Below are 23,578 nucleotides of genomic sequence, written 5' to 3'. Positions count from 1 at the left end.
GCTTGTACAGCCCTTGCAATGGACTCTGATAAGTGGGTGTTTCGTGCAGCGGGTGGGACAGTGCCTACCTACCTACTCGACTGTTCATCATTGAAATGTACCATTTTAGATGCCAAGACCATTCAGTCTCATCAGGCAGCTTGATTTGGGCTCACTGGTGTCAGTGAGCCACCATACGGGTCAGCCGCGCGCATCAGGAAAGAGCTTGGCTCGGCTGTGCCTCTAAACGGTGGGGCTAGGTTTGCTGAAGGGCTCAGCAGCCCCCACTGCTCGGTTCTTGAGGCCAGAGTCTCAACAGGTTTCAGCACTCAGGATGCGTCCACTCTGCTGAGCCCTCCTGAAAACAATGGCCCGAAAGCAGTGTCGTGTTCCACCCTCCCATGCACGCTGAGGTCACCTCCACGGACAGCAGAGAACAGACCTTTTCCTGGTTCAGTTCAGGGGAGGGTCTTGTCTTCCTTAAGCCCTAATTTTGCATTCATGTCAGCACGGCCAGCCTTCTGCATCCCCAGAGCCTTAGGGTCAGCATCACTGTGCCGGCTGTTTAGCATGAGCCCTGTGCTGAATTTTAGCCTGGTAGAAAAGTGCATTTAGTTAATTCTAGTAAACCTTATTGACCCAAAGCCCTTCTGCTGTGAAAAGTAATACACAGTCTGATTAAAGTGGATGAAACTGCCTTGCAGTTAGGGATTTAAGGGCATCATCCTGATCTTGTTGAAGCTGGGGCAGCACAGTCACCATTAGAGCAGTACTGGGAGGGAAATGGCCTAGGAGCTGGATAGTCTTTTCAGGGAATTCTGGTGCACAGAGTGGCCTGAGCTGAGATTAGGGGCCTCTGGATTTTTGAGCAGCGTGAACCATTTCACGCACTTTAAAGAGATGAAAAGCTGGTTAAGGAGCATCATCAGAGTTAAAGGAGAATGATCCTCCCATCAGGTCTCTTCTAGCAGGCCCCACGGGGATCGGTCTGGGGTTGGTGCTGTCCAGTCTCTTGATGCACCATCTGCAAGAAAGCCTGAAGTCTGAGCTGCAGAGTATGTGGATGCCACCAAGTGCACCGATTCATTGTGACTAACAGCAAGTTACACAGAGCAATCTGGGCCGACAGGTAACACACGCTGCCTTTTAACGTGGGACTGTCGCTCTGCTGCACCTTGCATGTATGAAATCAGAAGCTGTGTCCTGGAACAAGGGACGCCAGAAAGGGTTTCGAGGGGCCACGGCCGAAGGGGCCTGACTGAACATGAGCTCCCAGACCGAAGCTCTAACTCAGTGGGAAAGCACAGTCCTCAGGCGTGTAGAGGGATTATCCGGGGGGAGCAGAGATGCTGTTCCTTCTGTGTGGGTTACAAAGTTAGCCACGCCATGACTAGCTTCTGGGTTTAGTTCGGTGCCCTTATTGCCACCGTTCAATGACTCAGTTGTACCACTTTAGTGAAGGGAATTTCTCAGTGCTCTGCTCTGAAAGCTGCTGCTTCGTCCTGCCTTGTCATGGCCGCTCAGGGTCACTCCTCCTCGGCAGCATCAGATGTGACCTTGCGCTGTGGGGTACAGGGCAGGGGCCTTCAAAAGGCTGCCCTCGAGGGAAGCCTCAACCCAGACGACGTGCCTGATGCTTACCCCCATTTCAGGCAGACGGCTGCCATGGCACGTTTCAGGTGGGAAGGAAGTAAGAGGCTGGATGTTAATCCTAGGAGGGGAAGGACACTGGCCACAACTCGTATGGCCCAGGGCAGCCTCTGACTGGCCCTGTCTATGTCTCACTTTCCACTTTGGTGCATCATGGTAGGGGCACTCGGCACACCTGGTTCAAACCACTGGTCCCCCCGCCCTCAACTAGGGGCACCTGGCTCCCCAGCACAGGCCAGTATCGTCCTTGTGCAAGGAGGCCCACCAGTCCTAGTGTGGTGAAAGCACCTGTCACAACAGCATAGCTTGCACCAGCCACCCAAGCAGCTGTGCACGGGAAGGGCACGAGGGACAATAAGCCCCATTCCACAGCCTGCATCTCCGTTCCCGGCCTCTGGAGTGGCTGCCTGCCCCAGTGCTGAGGGGCCGTGTGCCTCTTGTGCCCACAAGCCAGAGAACTCCTCCGCAGGCACTAGGAATGTAACATCCTGTTTGTTTACCCAGTTAAATGGCGGGGGGCGGGGTGACGCTGGAGGGACCAGGGCCTGACTAGGGCTGTTCTGGCTGGGCTGGAGAACCCCCACCTGTGGGACTCCCAGGCTTGCTGCAGACAAGGGCTGCGCTGGCTGTTTTATCACCCCTGGGTGTGGGTGGGCCCCACGGAGCTGGAGCAGCCCCCCCGCCCCAGGCTGTACACTCAGCTCCAGCTCAGCCAAAAGGGCCAACAGCTCTTGCTAGGGGATGCAGGTGGGCTATGCCCCAGGCCTGTTCCCAGAGAGCACCAAGGGGTCCTGCTCACCCCGGTCTCACGTCTGGTCTCCCAAGGCTGAGGACATGGTGCTCTTGGGGAGGCAGAGGGATGTCCGCACTGCAAGACTCCCCACCCGGCAGTGGCCCGTCTGAGCGCCCGGCTGTGAGCACTGAAGCTGGTAGTGCAGGGGTTGGGCTCTGCGCCCTGGGCACAGGGTGTGGGCTCCAGCAGCAGCAGGTGTCTCTACTGGCCGCAGCAGAGCAGGGGCCTGGGGCTGGGCTCTCAGACTTGCCACTGCAGGACTTTGAGGTGTAGTTGCTCCCTCCGTGCCGAGGTCCCAGCCCGAGCCCAGGTCCACCTGTAGGCTTTACCGTGCATGGCCGAAGGCCAGCTGTGACTGGTCCCTTGCTGGTGTGCTGCCGTGGCCACGACAGCCCAGCTAGCCCAGGTGCTGTGGCTGTCAGAGCCGGCCCCAGCACCACCACAAACCACACCCCAGGCCGGCCACTGTCCCCAGGTGTTTTATTACGTAAACATGCTAAAAGAGCCAGTCCTCGCGCAGCTGCGTCCACACGGCAGGTGGCATTGTCTCCGCAGGGCCCACGCCGAGGCGCTGCTCCGCGGCCGGGGAACGCTGCGGCCCGGCCCTCCAGGTGCTCACGGCTGCACGGTGGTCCCTGCTGGTTGGGCTGCAGCACCTGGTGGGCTGGGGTGGAGGCGGGAGGCTGGCTGACTTCGAGGGCCGGGGGCCAGACAGCGTAAGGGGCAGCCCTGTGCCCAGGGCTTGGGCAGGGGGAACTCCACAGCGAGATGGACCCTGAGAGGGACTCTCAGTCTTTCTTCATGGGGCGTGGGCAGCACCCAGGGCTCCCTCCCCACTTTGCCTCTGACCCCTTGTTCCCTAGTCTGACCCCTGCCCAGCCTCCTGCCTGCAGCCTCCTCCCTTCGTCCCCGGTGCCCTGTCCTTGCCCCCCAGCCACTCCCTTGCTCTCAAGGCAGGGTCCCCCTGGCTCTCCGGGGGCGAAGGGAGGGGCGTCCCCTTGTTCTCAGCAGGTGGGAGGAGGTTCCCCATGTTCCCCGTGGGCAGGAAGTGGGGAGTCTCTGGGTCCTGCTGTGCCCTGTGCTCGAGAGGTGCGGCAGGAGCTCCCTGCTTGGGCCAGAGTAGATCAACACCCGGACACCCCCCAACACACACTCCCCCTTCCTGCCCTGCCCTTGGCCACAGCACCAGGCACCATCAGCCCAGGGGAGGGGGCACCAGTGGCCACTGACCCCCGTGTTGCCTAAGAGGAGGGCGATGACCCTGCCCCGCCCCACGCCAGCTCCCCACTGCCTGGAAGTTGGGTGAGTCCTGCCCCAGTTAGCCGCAATTCCGGCCTGGTCCCATGGGTGCTGGCACAGGGCTGGGGCTACCAGGCAGCACCCTCCACACCTGGCCTAGGGCCCTTCCCCCCAGATGACCCAGCCAGAAACCCTCCCGCCTCTCCCCTGGGGCTGGCCCTGCCTGCCCCCACTTGGACCTGTGCCTACTCTTCCCACTGGGCTCTGATCCACACCAGCTGGCTTTAGGGCCTTCCCTGGCTCTGGGCCCCTTCCCCACCCTCACCCCATCCAGCCCTGGGCGGCCGGCTCTTCCAGTCTGGGGTGCTGGCAGGAGCTGGCAGCTCCCATGGGGTGGGGATGGGCAGCTGCTCAGGATGGGGCTGTGGGGAACTCAAGAGCAGGTCCCTGATGTAGGACAGGGTGGGGGTGGCTCAGGGGTGTCTAGTCAGGATGGGGGTGCTCAGAAGTGGGCCCCCTTGTGCCAGGAGTCGCTGTGGCCCACGCTGATGGGCACTTTTCTCCGACTGGCTCTGAATTCCTGCAAATGGGGCAGGTGGTCCTAGCCCAGGACTCCCCCAGGCTGCCCCCACCCTGGCCCCCTGCACAAAGCCCCCAGGGGGCACTGTGCATCCTGGGGCCCCAGGCCCCTTCATGGCTTCACAAGGATGGCACCAGGAGCCTCTCAGGCCATCACCATGGCTCTAAGCAGAGGATGCCCTGCTTCCCCAGGCAGGTGCTTGGCATGTGGGTGCAGCTGGGGCTAGGGGAGCCCCCCGGCCCCTGAAACCAGGTACATAGAACGTGCAAAATCCAAGAGCCCAAGCGGGCCTGGGCAGGAGCGAGCAAAGGGGGTGATGGGGGCTGTGCCGGAAGAGGGGGCGCTGGGAGCCGTGGGGCCGGAGCAGGGAGCAGCTCAGGGGCTGGGGTCCTTTTTCCGTTTCTGGAAGCGACGGAACTTGCCCTGGATGGCGAGTGCAGCCTTCTCGGTCTCGGGCGCGTTCAGATCGATGTCAATCTCCTCTTCCTCCTCCACCTTCTTGGTGTTCCCGGCTTTGGCTGCAGGAGAACCAGCTGGTCACCCCTGCTGCTCCAGGGGCCACACAGCTTGGGCCAGCAGAGAGGGTGCAGTCCAGCACCTCCTGCCAACATGAAGCCACTCACAGCCAGGGTCCCCCACACCTCTGGGTGGAGTAGGCTGTCCCCCACCCGACTCCTCTCCAAGTCCCTGAGCTTGCTAAGTTAACTGAGGCATGCCAAGGACTGCCCCAGGCAGCCATACACACTGGTGGGGTTTAAATTAGCTGCTCCCACCCATCAGAGGTCTTGGTGTTCCCTTGGGCTGGTCTCAGGAAACACCAACTCTGCATGCAACAGTGCTCCATGCCTAGCAGTAATGCTGGGACCTCCCGCAGCCAGGCTGCCCCAAGGCATCAGAGAGGCCGCAGGGCTAGGTGACTGGTTTTCTCGCAGAGACCAGCTGCCTGCTACACACAGTTCCTCTCCAGGGTGGAAAAGGTGCTGGGGTTCAGCCTTCCTCTCTCCTCAGCAGCAGCAGATCCAGCTACTGACCTTATCTCAGCCCCTTGTCTCTCTGGAAAAGGGACAGAAAATCTCATCATGCAGAAATCCAGGGCGTTCCCCTTCCCCACAACCTTCAGCACAAAGTCCAGTCACCCCCTCCCAGCAAGGAAACGGGAACCAGAGAAGGCAGCAAAAGTGATTAAAGGTGTGGAAGCGCAGCCATCCAAGGAGAGGCTGCGGAGGTCACAGCGGCTCTGCTTACAAAGAGCAGAAGAGTGAGTGGGGCAAGGCAGAGGACCTAAACTCACGTCTGGTATCGAGGGAAGTGTGATTTTACCCCTTCAAACCATAGAAAAACCAGGGGGCACCTGGAGAACTGACCAAGCAGAAAGTTTAATGCAAGTGAGAGGAACAACGCACAGCTGGTCTGTGGGAGCCAGCACCCAGGCTGGCTTAGACAAGACAGTGGTAAGACTGGCTGAGTGATCACTGTCCTGCTGCCACACCCTGGGGAGCTGCTCTCAGGCCCCCTCGGATGTGGGCTGGGGAAACCAGGGGCAGCTCGGTCTCCTCCAGGGAGCAGGGGTCCCTGCAGAACTACAGTGGGAATTTTAAGCCAGCTTTGCCCCAAGTTCGGTGGAGGAGAGCCTGGGGTGTTGGGGGAGGGGGCTCTTTCTGGTGCATTGGGTCCCATGAGCCCTGCCTCTGCAAATACCCCACTGTGGTGCTGAACCAGGGGAGAGGAGCAGCCAGAAGCTCCCCTGGGGCTCAGGGCAGTTGGCTGCACAGGCCATGGTGCAGGAGCTGAGCATCCCCTGGCCATAGTGCACAGCCCGGCTCTGCCAAGGGAGACTGGGACACAGGGCAGGGCAGGGCAGGGCAGGCGGCTCCCATGCAGCACAGGGTGGGCCCCAGGTCAGCTCCAAAGCTGTGGCTCTGGGAATTTCCTTAGTGTAGGTGAAAGCATCTGTCAGAGCCCAGTGCCGCACCTTTACATCCCCTTCCGGGGCTGTGCACCGTGGCAGCGTTCGACCAGGGAGTCTATAAGCCCTGCGCTTTCCATAGACAGGACATCACCTCCCCCTACAGGGAGGACAACCTGCTGCCCCAGAGCTTCTCAGCATTTCAGAGGCCTGACCCGGTACAGCTGCTCCCCTCTGACGAAGCCAGCTCCACCCCCATCTAGGTGTGCTGGGGAAACTCCCTACGAGCGCCACACCAGCACAGCGCAGTCGAGTGGACACCCAGCCATGGTGCCACTGACGTGGACTCAGGAACGGGAGAGGAACGTGTGACTAGAGCTCTTCACACACTGCATGTCTCGCCGCCCCCGGGCACAGCGAGTAGCTCCCTGCCAGCCTCTCCACTCACCTTTCTCCTCGCTGCCGGCAGCCTGGCTGGGGGCCGGGGACTCATTGGAGCTGAGCTGCAAGAGGAGAGAAAGGACTGTGAGCTCCCGCTGTGCACAGCTGGGCTCTCCGGCACTCTGGCATCCCCCGCCTCCACACACAGCTGCCGCGGCTGCCTGCCAGTGGCTCGCACCAGGGGACCTGGGGGGAAAGGAGGGGGATCGGGGATCATGCAGCCAGCAGAGGGGGACTGGCACAGGTAGGGAAGAGGCCATGGATCACAGCCAGTCTGCGGTTTCTAAGCTGAACTTGAGCTGCCGGCCTCTGCTGTGAGCCTCTCGCAGTCCAGGAGCCTGGCCCAAGGAGGGCCTCCCCACAAGCATGCCCGGAGGACTCCTCCCGCAGACACCCACACGCAGCAGCCGGTCCCACTGGGCTACTCTCCTGCAGCTGAGACCTGCCCCATCCGCTCCCCACACCCAGCAGCTCCAATAGCAGGGCCAAGGGGCACCATCCTCCAGGCCCAGCGGGGAGGCTGTGCCAGGCGGGAACAACATCTGGTTGTGCCAGCAGGGGGCACAAAGCTCATCCAAGCTGGATGCGTTCCCTGGCGATGCTGGTAGGGGGCGCTCCGAGCCGTCACCCCCCTGGGATGCTCTGCACTAGGGTGTGCTCCCCTCTACAGCTGAGTGGCTGATATATTCCCTGCCCCCCAACAACTGCGCCGCCTGGTGGGGAGTTCTAGGGCTCAGCTGGGGGGGGGCAGCACCAAAAACACTCCTGGAAGTCCTGGCACACACCCTGCAAGGGACCAATGTCACCCCCTAGTCTGACCCCCAGAATCCCCTGCCCAGAGACCTGCCCAAGAGCAGAGCTTCAAGAGCAAGGGCCCATCGGAATGGGAAAGTGGCCAGGACCAAACCCCACGGCAGCCCTCAGTCACTTCTCCCAGCGGTTAGTTCCTCTCACCGTTACTTCCAGCCTGGCTCCAGCTTCCAGCCACTGGACCGTGTTTTACCTTCGCCTGCTAGACTGCAGAGCCCGTTGCCAAGTATTCGTTCCCCAGGCAGGACTACCAGACTGGGATCAAGTCGCCCCCCCAGCCTCCTCTGCATTAAGCTGACGAGATGGAACTCCAGTAGCCAGCCTGGGTTTTAACCCATTAATCATTCCCCTGAGTCTTCTTTGAGGCCTCTCCAATTCATCAACACCCTTCCAGATTCAGGGACCCCGGAACTGGACGCAGGGTTCCGGCAGCGGCCGCCCCAGGCCGAGGTAAACAAACCTCCCTGCTCCTGCTCAAGGCTCCCATGATGCACCCCAGGGTCGCTTGAGCTCTTTTGGCCACAGCAGCACCCTGAGACCTCAACGTCAACTAATTATCCCTCACAGCCCCCACCTCTTGTGCAGAATCCTGCTTGCCAGTTCCCCGGCTCTAAATACAGCTACAATCCCTCTCTGAGCCGCGCTCATGTTAAAACACATTGTTTGCTTATGCCCAGTTTACGAACCACCCTCGATTGCTCTGTGTCAGTGACTCGTCCACAGTTATTTGCTACTCCTACAATGTTTGTGACTCTGCGAATTGTATCAGTGTTGATTTTACATTTTATTCCCACTGTTAACGAGGGCAGGGCTGAGCACTGATCCCTGCAGAACCTCACTGGAAATGCACCTGCCCAGTGACAATTCCCCATTGGCCGTTACACTTGGAGACCTAACATAAGAATCAATGAGCTTTTAATCCATTAGCTGCATGCCACGTTACTGCTATAGCTGCCTTGGTTTTTTAACCAAAATGTTGGGTGGTATTAAGTCAAAGCCTTTCACAAATCCATTACAACAACATTATTACCTTTATTAGTCAAAGTCAATTCACAAAAAAATAAAGTTCATTCTTTCAATTCACTATTAAGTGAATCTAGCTGCTCCATCACATTGCTCAGGAGCTACGTCAGGCTGACAGGCCTATACATTAAACTCTTTGTCCTAGACTAAAAAAGGACACACTAGCTTTCTTTCTGTCATCTGGAATTTCCTCAGTGCTCCTCCAAATCACCATTAACAGTTCAGCAAGCTCCTCGGCCAACTCTTTGAAAACTCTTGGACACAATTTATCAGACCTTTTGATTTAAAACCATCTAACTTCAGCAGCTGCTGTCCAGGTCTAGACAAGCTGACCAAGCTATGGTCCGCAAAGCTCTGAGAGGCTGCAACTTAGGCCTAAGATTTCCATCCATGCAAGAAATTTTAGGGAGGTCCACAAATGAAAGGTTGAAACCCCCTGCACTACTGTTCTTCCTAGTGAGAATTTTTTCCTGAGATTTAATCTAGATCTGGCATGCTGCAGCTTGAGCCCATTGCCCCTTGTCTTGTCCTCTGTGGCAAGAGAACACATTTTCTCCAACAGTTTTGTGGCAGTCTTTCAAGTACCTGACAACAGCTATCACCTCCCCTCACCCTTAATCTATTTTCCACACTACCATGCCCAGTTCCTTCAGGCTGTGCTCAGCTCACTGCATTCCATCCTTTGGTCATCTTTTTTGCTGGCCTCTGGATCCTTTCCAGTTTCTCTACATCCTTTCTGTACACTGGAAACCAGAACTGGACCCAGGACTCCAACCAAGGCCTCCCCAGGGCTGAGCAGTTCTACCCTCTCTCCTGATTCCAGGCCTCTGTTACTACAACCTATACTTGCATTTACTTTCTGTGTAATAGCCCCACATTGCTGACTCACGTTAAGTTTGCGATCAGCTAACTCCCAGAGCCTTCGCTGCAGCGCAGCTGCCAAGCCGGCTCCCCCCAGGCTGTGTCGGGGCCTCTCCTTTCTCTTCCCTTAGAGTGACAACTTCCATTTGTCTCTGTCGAATTTCGTTTTGTGGTCTCTAGCCCAGCTCTGCTGTTTAGTAAGAGCCCAGCGAATTTTAGCTCTATCCCACACAGTACTTGTGCCACACACGCACCACTCTCGCCATGGGGTCATTACAGATCTGAGCATTGTGCTCCCCCGCCTCCCTCCAGGTCATTAATACAGATGTTCAGCACCACCAGACCCAGAACCCACCCCATGGAACCCCACTCGAGACCTCCCTCCAACCCGACCCCATGCCAGCAACAGCTACTCCTTGTTCGCGAGCGGTTAACCAATGATGCGTCCACCTAAGGGGAGCGCGACCGAGCCCACAGGTCTCCAGCTTACTTCTGAGAACGCCACATGGGAGCGTTGCCAGGCTCGCTGAAGTTAGCTCCCACTATGCAAATGCCAGCGGCACTGCGGAGATGGAGCACAGCCCTGAGCGCAGCCTGCAGACTTGGGGGGGGTTGGGGGGAGCCTCCCCAGGGCAGGGAAGGGGGAGCACAGCCCATGAGGCAGGGAAGTGGGGAGCACAGCCCGCAGGCTCAGGGCAGGGGCCAGCTCTGTCTCTGGTGCTCCTGGCCGAGCACTGCTCCCTTAGCTCCTGAGGCAATGGCATGGCTGTTTAGCCACTCACTGGCACCCCGCCCTACCCCCTCCTGGGGCAGAAGGGGCTGCCCACCGCCAGCTGGGGCAGAACTGCCGGCAGGTGCAGGGCTGGAGAACCAGTAGGAGGAAAACGAGGTCAGGGATTAGCTGGAGGGAGCCCTGGCACCTGGCCTGGGGGAGCCCCAGGGCTATGCGGGAGGCTGGCCAGGCGGCACCCTGTCCCTCTCTGCTCTGCCTATCACTGGGCCACAATGTTGGGGCGCTGCCCGCAGGGCCAGGCCCCACGCCCCTCCCCCAGCTCATTTCTAATCTGCCTCCCAGTCTCCCTATCGGCTTTCATCTCGTTAGATGCTCGGCTAACACCTGCCTCCACCAGCCACAAGGCTTCGGGCACGGGGCCACGTGGCAGTAAGTTGGTCTGTCTGTCTGCCTGCGCGTCCGTCCGTCCGTCTTTCTCCCGCTTCCACCACAGCCTCGCTCTCGGGGGCACCAACATCACGGCAGCCCTCTGATTGCTAAGGGTGCTTAAACCTCCCTGGTGCGCCCTGGGGGCCTGCCCAGAGCAGATCTAGGGTCCCTAAGCGACTTCCACTGGGCCCCCAAGGCAACCCCTGCAGGGAGGAGCGGGTGCGGCTGCCCTTTACCAGAAGCTGAGGCAGCAGTCAGCTCCCCTTTGCTTTTAGGGTGCATCCTCCCACCAGCTCCGCACCGGGAAGAGTTCACGGGGGAGGTCAGTTCCACTCCACTGTGACTCTGCCACGCCTACGCAGCAGCAAACCAGCTCTTTGCCACCTGGGACAGGCTCCCGCAGCCCCTTGCAGAGGTAACTGCCAGCCTCTGCTCTGCCTGGGCCCAGCCCTGGTTGTCTGCCTGCAGCCCCAAGCCCAGCACGGGGGACAGCAACACCCGCCACTTGGCAGCACCAGCACCCCTACCCACAGGCCAGACTGCAGGACACGAGCCAAACCTGGTCCTGCCAAGGGGTATGGGGGCTGCAGTGGGGGGCTCCCCCTCTTACCCAGGGGCTCTGGAGCAGCACAGCCCCCGATGGACTTCACTGGTAGTGACAGCCTCACCTGGTCAGCTGCAGGGATCCCAGCCAGGGACCAGCCCATTAGCCCTGCCTGGAGCTATTCTCCCCCAGAGAGGCCTGAGCAGCCCAGGGGCTTAGTGTGGGGCCTTCCAGGCGTATTACTGCTTAACACGCAGACCCCCACCCCGCTGGGACCAGTGCTCAGTCAGGACCCCCCCCACCAAGATCAGGGCCCCACTGGTACCCGACAAACACCCCCCAACTGACATCAGGGCCCCCCATAGATACCCTGCTCAATCAAGCTCGGTGCCTCCTTGGTACCCCACAACACCCTCCCCAGATGAGAGCTCAGGGCCCTAGGGCACCACACAACCCCCAGGTGTGAGATCAGGGCCCACAGGGAACCGCACTGACACCACATCCCACTGAGGTCAGGGGCCCCCCACGGCACCAGGCCCTGCACAGACGCCCGCTGAGGGCCACTCCCTGCCCCAAGGAGCTCGCAAACCAACTGACGGAAGGCCTGAAACAGCAGGAGAGAGGCCACCCCAGCTCACACTCAAAGCTAGGCCCCAGGCATGCCAGTCCTGGCACTGGCCCTACTGGAGGTTCCAAGGAGCAGTGGCCCAGCCACTGGTGCCAGGCACCACAAGGCCTAGCTGGGCAGCTATCCCTCAGGGAAACCCCTCCTGACCGCCGGCACGCCCTGCCCTGAAATCTGTGGTGCAGCACCCCGACGGTGCCTGCAGCCCCCAGCCCCCAGCCCTTCCAGCCCCCTGCGGCACTGATGGAGCCAGTGCAGAAGTATCCCCTCATCCAGGGGCAATCAGAGGGTGGGTCTGGCTCACCCCGTGCCCGGTCTGCCCATGCCTTACCCAAGCAGCCCCCAGGGTAAGGGTAAAAGTTCTGCACACAAAGCGTCCCTGAGGCAGCGCCAGCCCCAGGAGAGGGCAGCTGAACTGGGCAGGCTGCTCCTTGGCTGGGTGTCTGAGCTGCCCCATCACCAGGGGCCCGAGCCTGGCACAGGCAGCAGAGCCCTGAGCTCCTGTTAGCGTACGTGAGAGACCAGCAACAACAACGGTTTGGCTCTAAAAGCTGCCCTGCCACAGCCCCAGGATCCTGCCAGCAAAGCTGCCCTTATACGGGAAAAGGGCTCGTGCGCTGCCAGCCCCTGGGCATGGTGGATGCGGCATCCAAGACAAACAGTCCCAGGGAGAGGGGGTGGAGCAGGATGGCAAGGCTCCCTGAGAGCCTGGAGCTGGAAAGCAGGGGTGCCAGCCCTGCCCGCCCCGGGTACTGTGCCCACTGCTCCTTCAATCAGCTGCTCAGCCCAATGAGCAAATCCCCCCTTCCCAGGCCAGGCCAGCTGATACCCTACAAGCCAGAGCGCACCAGGCTGCCAAAGATCCCCTCCCAGCTCTGCACTGCCCGGCACCCCTCCCTGCAGCACAGCGCAGCCGGCTCTTCGTCTCCCCCTAGCTCCCCGCCTCCCCAGTCTGTCACGCTCGGGGCCGGGTGTCACCTCCCCCAGCCTGGATCAGCCTCTCAGTGCTGCCCCCGGCGCTCCCGGCTGGGAAGTATTTCTGCACAAGGCGGATTGCTGCAGTTAGAGGGCCCCCCGCCCCCGTGCAGCACAGCCGGCTTCCCCTGCATGGGGGACGTGCTGGGCTACCTGCCTGGGATTTTTCCATCATACCCACCAGTCGCAGAACTGTTCTCTGCAGCCTTTGTTCTGGGTGATTAAAAGCACCTGTGGGCTTCCCAGCAGGCCCAACACTGGGCAGGCAGTGAGCCCCACAGGGCCCCCAGTAGTTGGGAACACCCCCCGCAAGCCAGCACACCTGCCCCACCCCCAAGAGAGCCCCCTGCTGGAGAAGCTGGGGCTGGAGTAACGGGGAGCTCCCCTCACGGCCAGCGCTCCTGCCCTGCTCCCCATGGGGCTCCCCAACTTTTGTCTCAACTCTGACTTCGGGTCTTTGCTCTGCGTTTGTTGCTGTGGCAACCCCTGATGATCCATCCCATAATGTCTCCAGCGTGCTCTCTGAGCCTCGCAAGGAGAAGCTCCTGGGAACGAGCTTGGTACAGGTAGAGCTCAGCACGGGGAGTCACGGGAGCTGAGCACAGGGCCTGGGAGGGCAGCCAGCCAGAAGCAGGTGTGGGGTGTCAGGGGGCCCAGGCAAAGGGGCCACACGCAGTGAGGAAGGATTGAGGAGGATCTGGGGCCCCTCACTGGGGTGCTGCCCAGGGAACCCCCAACCCCGGAATTCCTTCTTATAGGGGCCCAGGAGCTCTGCTGCCCCCTCACCCTTCCCATGCAGTTTCCCCTCCCTGACATTTCCCCAGTGCCCAGAACGTTCACCTTCCCCCAAAACTCACCACTCCCCTCCCCAGCCCACCGGGCCAGCCCCTTCTGGGGGGACAGCCAAGTCCATCCATGCCTCCCACCCCTCCCGGAGCCTGGAGACAGGAAGGCTCCCTCCCTGGCCCATCACCAGCACACACACAACATCAGGGCCCTGCCCCTGCCCTCCTCCAGAGAGCTCATTACCCATCTGCTTCAGCACGACAGACTACCACTGCCCAGCACTGCCTCCTGCCCAGCAGAGCACAGAGAAGGGCACTGCCCCAGGAGACGGAAGGTGCCCTTGGTCCCCGTGGTGCCCTTCTATTTCGCTCTGGCCCCTTGCTGGGCTTGGCCCTGGGAGCTGGGCTGACACTAATGCCAGGGGCACACTTCGTCCTGCAAGAGACAGAGGTTTACACCACTTGATCCACCCCCTGCCCCAGACAGAAGGAGGGAGGCCCCGGCTGTGCCCTTGAGGTCATGGCTGCAACTGGAGCAGCAGTAGTCCAGGGGCATATGGCACTGCAGGGTTCAGCCATCACGCTGCAGGGACAAAACTCTGAGCAACCCTCTGGCGATACCAGCTCCTGCACTTTACCACTTCCCCCTCTTGCTTGGATGGGCGCAGCCCTGCCCGCCCAGACCACCTGCTCCGCACTGCTAAGAGCTGACGGGGATTCTTCTGCAGCTCAGGCTTTTAGAGCCGGGCCTCCTCTCCCACTGTTCTGTGCAGCTCCCAGGGCTCGCACGGGGCAACTGGGAAGTCACTGTGGCCAACGTGCGAAAGAAAACCCTGAGACGGACGAGGGGGGTGAATCTGCTGCACAGCACCAGCACCTGCCCTGCAAGGGGGGGCTGATTCTGGGGCAAGGCTTCAGTGCCCACCCCCTCCCTCCTGCACAGGGGAACAGCTCAAGGAGGTGGCTCCACCAGTGCTGGCGGATGGAGCCCAGGTGTCCTGACAACCACCACTGCCTGAGCCCCTCCCTACTGGGAGATGAGACAGGGACAGACGCCACCGCCAGCCCGGAGGGAGCCAAGAGTTGTTTGTTTTAGCTGGTTGCTAGAGGCAGGACTGCTCTGTCCCCCAGTGGGGACGCCGGTGTGCAGCTCCCATCTCTGCAACAACAGGCACCTGGGATGTGGTGAACGTGCACCTGGGAAGCAGGCTGCTGGCTCTTGTCAGGGGACAACTACCGGTGGAGCTGAAGCAGGACGGCCTGGTGCACTTGGGTCAGGGAATGCAATGAGGAAGGCAAGCCTTGCACTAGGGAATCAGCACAGAAGTTACCCTCCACCCCACATGCTGTGGGGTCCAGAGATGGGATAAAGTCAGCACTGCCATCAACATAGCTACCATGTGGCCACATTTCACCCGTGATGGGCCCCAGGGGACCAGGCTGCAGCCACACTTCATTCCAACACCCCAAAAGCCTTCGCATCACCCCCATGGTTTTGCCCCTGACTTGACTTCTGCAGGTGCAGGATCCCATACAAGCAGCCTACAGGAGACATTCATACCATTGTCTGCCAGGAATCCCCTAGGGGCCCCACACGTATGGTCTCAAAGCTCAGCCCTGGGGCTTGCACTCCAGGCACATGTGTCCACCCATTCATCCCTCCTCCGGGCATCTCCTTCTAAAGCACAGCCAGGGACTCTCACGTCGTTCTGATGCCTCATCTCCATAGGCAGATGCTCAGAGAAGGAAGCTGGGAACAATCCTGGACCCACTTCCATCCAGGACCCTGAAGACTCGGTGTTACCACAAGGTGCTCTTTGCCAGGCCCTCAAGGCTGCGGCTGGAGCTGGGTTATGACAGCTCCTGACACCAACGGCACTAACTGGCTGCATTTGCGGCTGAACAAGCCCTGGGAACAGAAGTCTCCTCTGTCCCTAGGACAGGATGAGCTCACCCGCCCCCAATCATGACCATTCCAGCCCCCTGGATCCTGAGCATTGTCCCTGCACTCACAGCCTAGCTGCTCTCCCCTCCCCACGAGAGGGCGTGGGTTTTCCCATCACCTGACTGCCTGCCCTTGCCTGGCACTAGAGCGTGGAGGGTGGACACCAGCCAGCTCAGAGCCGCTTCTGCGGTTACGGCCCTCCAGGGGTCCCTGCAGAGTGATGTCAGCCGCATGCTGCCTCCGCCCCACCCTGTCAGCCCAGCACTGCTCAACGGCGGCTGGGAGAGCCCAGCTGGGGCAGGTCCCCGGTGCAGCGCAGGGCACCCCCAGCCGCTGTAGGCTGGTGCTAAATTCAGCGTGATCAAGCTGGAGTGGCGACTTCCCTGCTGAGTGCCCCGACCACCATGCAGCCGGTCTCCAGGGTGCCACTCACCGAACCGTCATCTGTGTGTGCGCGCGCGTGTTATGGGGGGGTGTTATCTGCGGGGGGAGTAAGGGGGATTGGCGCTCACCTCCCTTCCTCCCCACCCACCCCATCACCTCCACGTGCAGCCGTGCTGCCCAGCCGTTAGGTGCACCGCAGACAGTGCGTGCACTGGGTGCTGGATTCCCTCAGATTTCCAGCCAGCCCGAGAGTACATCAGGGCATGGGGGGGAGCCCCGGGTTCCGGAAGGGCTGCCCTCTGCCCAGCCTGTCTCTGATCGCCACCACCCCACGGCCAGCCCCACCGCTAGCAGCCCTTCCCCGGGGGGTGGGGGGTTGTAACCCTCCATCCCGTCAGGCCCATAACTAACAGCTTCTCCCCCGGGCCGGGGGGAGGGGGTCTGACTGCCCCACATCCAGCCACAGGGGAGACCCCCCTCCAACTTCCCTCGCAGCCGGCCAGCCCGCGTCCACTCCCCCTACGGCAGCCTGACCCCTGCAAGGGGGGAGAGCCGGGAGCTGGGCAGGCGCCTGTCTCCAATGGTGGGACCAGAGCCCCAGAGAGAGCCACGGGGCTCACTGCCACCAAGACCAGTGGGGACCCGGGCTGAGCCGGAGCCACCCCGCGGAGGGCAGCTCCCAGCCCCCGGGAGGCGGCTCCCCCCGCACCCCCGTCTCCACCTCGGTCCCGCAGCCTCTCCGACCACCGCCCGGCCCCGAGCCTCACCTGGCTCATGTCGCGGCGCTGCGCTCCGCGGCGAACCCCACTCTGGAGCTGGCTGCGCCCTCGCCGCCTTTATAGCATATGGCCGGACCCCGCGCGGCGCCCGACTGACAGCCGCGGGCAGCCAATGGGGGCGCGCAGCGCTCTGCTGCATTTCCAAACTAGGCTAAGGCGGGAGGGGGGCTGCGCGGCGCGGCGCTGGGGCAGGGAGGGTGCAGCGGGTGGGGGGCTGTGACCTGGGAGGGCGCTGCAGCCAGGCACTGGGGAGGGTGCAGCGGGTGGGGGGCTGTGACCTGGGAGGGCGCTGCAGCCAGGCACTGGGGAGGGTGCAGCGGGTGGGGGGCTGTGACCTGGGAGGGCGCTGCAGCCAGGCGCTGGGGAGGGTGCGGGGGAGCTGCGCTCAGGCAGGTGGGGCGAAGTTGTGACCCGAGAGGGCGCTGCGCTACGTCCTGGCAGCCGGGGAAGACGACGCGGGCTGCGCTCCGAGCTTGGGCGGAGGGGGGGCTCCGCTGCGCGCGCCCAGGCCGGTGGGGATTGGGAACCGGGGCCCAGGCAAGTGCCCCCCGCCCCACTCCCCCCTCCACAAGCCGCCAGCACCCGGGGCTGCCGCCGCTCCCCCGTGGGGCTGCCGGGAGCGCACGAGCTCGGGGCAGCTGCGAGTCGGGGTGAGCGGCTGGCCAGGGGCAGCCCGTTAGGAGGCCGTGGGGAGGCTGAGCCGAGACGGAGATCCCCGCAGGGGATGTCCCAGCCTGCGCAGGGTCCCTCTGCGCCTCCGCTTTCTGCCGGCTGCTTGGCACCGCCCGGCACCGGTCAATCGCTGTGGCCGCCTGCAGCCCCCTGAGCCTGGCACCTAGCCCCGCTTTGCCCCTCCACCTAGCAGCCGGGCGCCCTCCAGCCCCCTGGGATTCCTGCAGCGCTGCGGTGAACTGCAAATGGGCTCCCTGCCCCGCCCCCAATGGAGCTGAGTGACTTGTTCAAGGTCAGCCAGCCAGTGGGAGCTGGGCATGGAACCCAGCAGTCCTGGTGACCCCCTGCTCCCCTCTAATCATTAAGTCATACACCTGCAGCCCCCTGGAGCTGGGCATGGAACCCAGGAGTCCTGGTGCCCCCTGCTCCCCTCTAACCACATGCCCCCTCCCCCACCCAGCTGGGCATGGAACCCAGGAGTCCTGGTGCTTGCTGCTCCCCTGTAATCATTATGTTATGCACCCCCCAGCCCCCTGGAGCTGGGCATGGAACCCAGGAGTCCTGGTGCCCCCTACTCCCCTCTAACCACTGCCTCACACGCCCCCCTCCCCCACACAGCCGGGCATAGGACCCAGGAGTCTAGTACACTCAGCCCCACTCTGGTCCATCACACTTCCCCCAGCGCTGTGCATGGACTCCAGAAGCCCCCCTACTCTACCCACTAGATCAGGGGTCAGCCACCTTTCCAAGGTGGAGTGCTGACATTTGACCTTTTGACCCCTACGTGCAGTCCCAGTGCTGGTGATACTTTTTCAAAGTCACTAACAGTCCTACTTACCACAGCTTTGTTAATAAACAAATAAAGAGGCAGAACTTTACAGTTTAGGGGGCAGTAGGTAGCATCAGCTGGTCTTGAGCATGAGCTGGACTTGAGAAAAGTCCTGGCTGCCTGGGGGACGAAGGGCGAGGCTGAGCTCCCGCCTCACATGCTGATGAAAATGGGTTCATGGGCCATTATTGGCAACCATGCCAGGGGGTTGCTGACCCCTGCACTAGATTATAGTACCTGCCATGGAGGACAAGGCACATCAGGGTCCCTATGGGCACCTACAGGACAACACATGGCTCTTCTTCGTCTGCCAACCTGTTCCCAGCGCAGGGACTGGGGCTCCCGTGGGAGTTGGGCCTGGGAATCACAAGGCCCCTCTGGTCTTTCTTAAAATAATGATGAAACCAAGTGAAATCTGGAGGGTCTGGTCAGCCCATCTCAATGGTTTCAATGCCAGCTCTCAGGCAGCAGCTCGGAGGGCAGCGGGGAATGTGGTTCCCAATGGCAAGCGTGGTACCCCAGCCAGAGTGGCTGGGCAGCCACAAGGCCGAGCGCCTCTTCCTGGCAGCTGCAGGCTACAGCACAGCAGAGGAGCAAGGCAGGGGAGAGATGGGCCATGTGGCATTGGCACTAGCAGGGAACCCCAGGGTGGGCTGCTGTCAGGCCAGTGAGTAGTGGCCTATTCCCACTCCCCACACACCCCCACCCCGAGCCAGTGGGAACCACAGCACCTTCCTGATCTCAGTGCAGCTGCATGAATTCTTTATCCTGCACCAGCTCAATTAACTGCACATGGGCCAGCTAGAACCTGAGCAGCAACTGTGTATCTGCCTCAGGCACTTGCCCCAAACAGGAACCCAGCCCCTGCACACAATCCATCCCCTGCCCCGTCCCTCCCCCCAGGCAGACCTACTGCAGTGCCAAAGGTCCAGGGAATCTACTTCACCAGGAGAGTAACAGAGAGGTCGCCGTGCTGGTCTGCATCCTCACAAAACAGACCAGACGTCCTGGAACACTTTAAAGACCAGCAAAATAATTTTTATTAGGGGATGAGCTGTTGTGGGAGTGGTGCAGGGCTGGACTGCGTTACCGAGACAGGTGGTGCAATCTCCATCCCTGGAGGTGTTTAAGCCCCAGCTTGACAAAGCCCTGCCTGGGATGAATTAGCAGGGGTTGGTCCTGCTTTGAGCAGGGGGCTGGACTCGATGACCTCCTGGGGTCCCCTCCGGGCACAGGATTCCATGAATCGGCAGCACCAGATTAAATGTGTAAGAGTGTGGCGCCCACTAGTGCCCAGTACCGATAACAGCCTCCATTCAGGGCCAGTGCTCCGGCCCCCGCAGTTTGAGGCCCTGCTGCTATCGGGCCTGGTTCACAAGTGCCCTGTGAGGGACTTAGCCTAATTACCGAGATCAGCTGTAACGCACACAGGGCCTTTTCCAGGGGCGCGCCGGGTCAGGGAGCAGAAATGAGAGCCCCCTGCTGCAGGGCCACAGGCTGCTGTCCCCAGGTGGCTGCCACCTCCAGCAGCAGGGGCCACCCTTCTGCGAGAGCAGGAAGCAAAGGTGCCCGGCAGCCTGATTGCCCTGTCATGCCCACTGCGGGACATGGGATGTGCCATCTCCTGTCCTGGACCGTGAGCCTGGAGCGAGCCCCACCAGGAGCCGGCACCTGAGCTGAGCTCTGCAGGCTGAATGGGAGGAGCTGCCCGCAGACAGCAGGATTCTGCTCCTCCCTGCTGCCCAGCAATCTCCTTCCCATGGGCCCTGCGTGGGCTGAGCTGGCCAGGGCGGGGCAGGGCTGGCTTCTGCTCCGGGCACTGCTCACTCTGGCTAAGTGCTGGCTGGCTTCAGCTGCTGCTTTGGCCTCATGTTTAATTTACGGCCAAAGCTGCAGCTGCTAAAGAATTCACGCAGCCGCACTGAGGTCAGGAAGGTGCTGTGGTTCCCACTGGCTCCTGGGGGGGAAGGTGTGGGGAATAGGCCACTACTTACTGGCCTGACAGCAGCCGACCCTGGAGCTCCCTGCCAGTGCCAGTGCCACATGGCCCATCTCCCCGCTGCCTTGCTCCCCTGCTGTGCTGTACCCTGGAGCTGCCAGGCACAGGTGCTCGGCCTTGTGGCTGCTCAGCTGCTCCGGCTGGGGTACCACGCTTGCCCATAGACACCACACGCTCTGCTGCGCTCACAACAGCGACAGCTTCAGATCCGAAGGCATCCCAGCCCATCTCTGGGCCAAGGGCCAGGGAGGGTTGTCTCCAGAGCCATGCCTCAGATATCACTGTGTCTGCCAGCCCTGCCCTTGGAGAGCACAGGGGGCTTTCCAGTCCTGCCTTTGGCAGGCCCCAGTGCCCAGCCCCAGCCTGGGCCTGGTGGGAGCTGACCTGCAGTGCAGAATCACCCCCTCGATGTACGCAGCAGAGTCACTTCAAACAGCCAGTGAGGGTGACACCTGTGTGCACATTCAACGTGGATTGTCCTACAAAGTGATATGCACAAGCTCGCTCTGGGGCAGAAACTCCCACACACTCTGCAGCACGCGCGCGCGCGCGCGCGCACACACACACACACACACACACACACACACACACACACAGATGCTGGGGCTCACACGCACACTCCAGGGCTAACACTGGGGCTCACACACATCCTGGGGCTGATGCACGTACACACTGGAGCTCACACTTTCACAGGCAAAGCTGGGTCCTCTAGGGACCAAGGACCTTGGTCCTGGCAAGACAGGGCTGTCTTTCCTCCTGCAGCTGCTAGAGCCCACCCAGGAGAACCTGGGGACAGAGGCACATTGGCCATGCTCCCTGTGGAGTCCCTGGATACCCAGTCCAGCCCCACAACTGGAGAGGATTGATCCAACCCACCCAGCCAGCAACTCCTCACTCCCTCTCTGGCCAAGCCTGCTCATTCCTGTCTCTAGGTGCACACGTACACACTGCACCCCTCCAGATGTACACATAACACTTATGCGCACACCGCGCTCATGCACTGAACAGTTGCTCAATGTCCCTGCTCATCAGCGCTTTGTGTGCCTACCCAGCTGCCCCCTCCCCTGAGGATCTCAGAGCAGTGGACGTGTGTACCCAGTGAGCTGCAAGCTCCTGACGATGTGGGAGCCCTCTCTGCCTCAGTTTCCCCTCTCTGTGGGGCTAGTGCCCCAAGGGCTGGGACTGTAATTTCATTCAGGTCTGCTGGGGCACTGAGCTCCCCAGAAGGAAGATACTGGTGGCCCATTCCTGCTGGCTGAAGGGGTGCCAACTCTGGGCTGGCTCTGCTAGATGCCCCTGTGTCTGCACTGTGGTGCCCCAGCACCGCAACCCAGGGAGATAGCGCCCAGTGCATGCCCAGCCTTACCCATTCCAGGGGGACTAGCTGGAGCTGTTAAAAGCTGGCCAGCAGCTCCTTGGCTGCAGCAGAGATCCAGGTTTCGTGGCTTTTCCCCAGCTGCAGCAGAGTCCAAGGGCCCGGGGTGGGGGTGGGAGAGACCAGGACTGTCATAGGAAAATAAAGACATCCTATTCTGATGACTGTGGTCCTGGCCTGAGCCATTGCAGGGGGGCCATGGGGAGCTGGGCAGAATGGAACTGCCCTGAGCGGCTCAGTGCAGATTAATGAAGCTTTTCAAAGTTTCATTTGCAGGAAATCGGTCTGGATCGCCTGGGGATTGGAGCATTAATCGGGGCAGCTGGCATTTGCTCTGCACAGCTCTCCCCAGTGCCAGCAAAGCCCTGGCAGAGGGCTGGAGCCAGATGCTTCTTGGAGGTGCTTGATGCTAGCTGCAGCTGAGACACGGCTTCTGGGGGCTTCTACCCCCTGGACGTGGCTGCCCCCAGCTCCCCACTGTTCCTCCCGCCTGCCCCAGCCCTGCCTGAGGAGGGCGAGCTCAGTGATGCATTTCTGGTGCAAGCACCAGGAGCCAGACTACCCCGCCTTCCAGATCATCCCATACGGGATCTCACCCAGCCCTGGCCAGGAGCTTTCATCACAAATGCCCCAGACAGATTTCAAAGGGGCAAATGAGAAGGGATGGGCTCTGCCCCCATGGGGCTTGTCAGGAGATCCCAGCAGACCCCCAGGGTGCTGAGCCTCATTGGAAATTTGCACCTCCATCCCTGGTGCAGAGGAGAAGGGAGTGCCTGCTACAAACAGTTCACTCTCTCCTACTGCCCCCACCTTGTGTCATAGCCCCATGCAGATTCTCTGTATCCTGGGTTAGGGCTTGTGTTAGGGGAGCTTCCCCTACCCAGGGCAGGCCCTGAGGCCACCTCCAGCCTTTCCTAGGGCGGTTGAACCAGTTTGGTCTCATTCCTGAGCTGCAAAGAGAGTTCCTGGTGTCTCAAGTTCTCTGAGCTGAAAGCATAGGGACGGTGGATTCTGGGCTTTGCCAGGGCAGGAGGCTGGTTATAGCTTGCTGGGACGGGGGCTCAGAAAGCCCAGGAGCAGAGAGAACAAAACACTGCCCTCTGGGACTGCCAGCCTTGGTCTGACATTGCCCCTCGGCCAGCTTCTCACCAGTGTCTGTGCCAGGCCACAGGCAAGGCCAACCTCACAGCCCTTGGGCACCAAGGTAATGGGTGCTGCTGCGTGAGGCTTCCCCACCTCCCTGCCCCCATCGGCTGGGCTGAGTGTGAACCAGAGGCTCTGTGTGTGTGTGTGTGTGTGTGAGAGAGAGAGAGAGTGTGAGAGAGAGTGTGTGTGTGTAAGCCCTAACGAATGGGGGAGGGAGCTGAGCCCCAATACACTTGTCAGTCCCAGAGTGTCCATCAGCACTAGAGTGTGTATGTCAGCCCCAGGGTGTGTGTGCCTGTGTGTGAGAGGGAGCCCCAGTGTGTGCGTGTTTGTGTCAGCCCCAATGTGCTGCTCTCCCTTCCTTCACCCCAAGGTACCCCTCCTTCCCCGCCGGCTGCTCCCAGCCTCCCGCTGCAAGTTCAAAGTTCAGATTCCACCCAGGGTGCAAAGTCTGGATCTACCTGCGGGGACTGAGGCTGCTAGGGAGAGAGCAGAGCCCCAGCCTGCAGGGAGCCAGCCCCCAAACTGCTCCAGCCACACGCCCTCAGCACCTGCACCACTGGTGAGCAGGCACACGGGACAGGGCAGGGGGGCAGGGGCAGTTAGGCTGAGGGACTGGGGTGCCCACCCCTGCTCCCATGCATCAGGAAGGGCAGAGGCAGGAACCGGGGCTAACGTTGCTCCTAATGCAGGGCTGGCCCGGCGAGGGCCCCAACATCTCTGTGCTGATGGGTGTCCCAGGTGAGGCAGGGACTCTGGCTGGGCTCCAGCCTGCTCGGGGTGTGAGAGGGTCTGCAGCCAGCTGAGGGAACAGCTGGGAAGACTGACAAGGCAGCAAGTCTCCAGCTGGAGATTTGAACAGGTGACCGCAGGGGAGTCGGGTGAGCGCCGCAGCTCCCACACCCACACCCCACAGCGACCAGGGGAGCCTCCCAGGCAAAGCCTCAGCCCTCCAGCCTCTTCCCTGTGCCTCCCTCTGCTGCCGATCGCGGCTTGGGGCCCCCAGTCTTGGCCAGCTGCCCGTTTCTAATGAACTTTGCTTTGTCAGCCTTGCTACTCTCCCCCCACGCGGGGCT

At 61.1% G+C, this 23,578-nt stretch overlaps 1 protein-coding gene across 1 annotated transcript; it reads right to left on the bottom strand.

Annotated features, from left to right (window-relative positions):
• Window positions 1–2,885: 2,885 nt before the first annotated feature.
• Window positions 2,886–15,762, bottom strand: PCP4L1 (Purkinje cell protein 4 like 1). Its single transcript, XM_074981436.1, has 3 exons — window positions 15,752–15,762; window positions 6,596–6,774; window positions 2,886–4,759 (listed from the first exon to the last, which is right to left on the bottom strand). The coding sequence occupies exons 1-3, from the start codon at window positions 15,760–15,762 to the stop codon at window positions 4,617–4,619; spliced, it is 333 nt and encodes a 110-aa protein (XP_074837537.1). The 3' UTR covers window positions 2,886–4,616.
• Window positions 15,763–23,578: the final 7,816 nt, after the last annotated feature.

This window comes from Carettochelys insculpta, chromosome 30 (genome assembly GCF_033958435.1).
Source record: "Carettochelys insculpta isolate YL-2023 chromosome 30, ASM3395843v1, whole genome shotgun sequence".
Classification (NCBI taxonomy): domain Eukaryota; kingdom Metazoa; phylum Chordata; order Testudines; family Carettochelyidae; genus Carettochelys; species Carettochelys insculpta.
The sequence above is the reverse complement of the archived record's forward strand: the minus strand, read 5'-3'. Positions and strand labels throughout refer to the sequence as shown.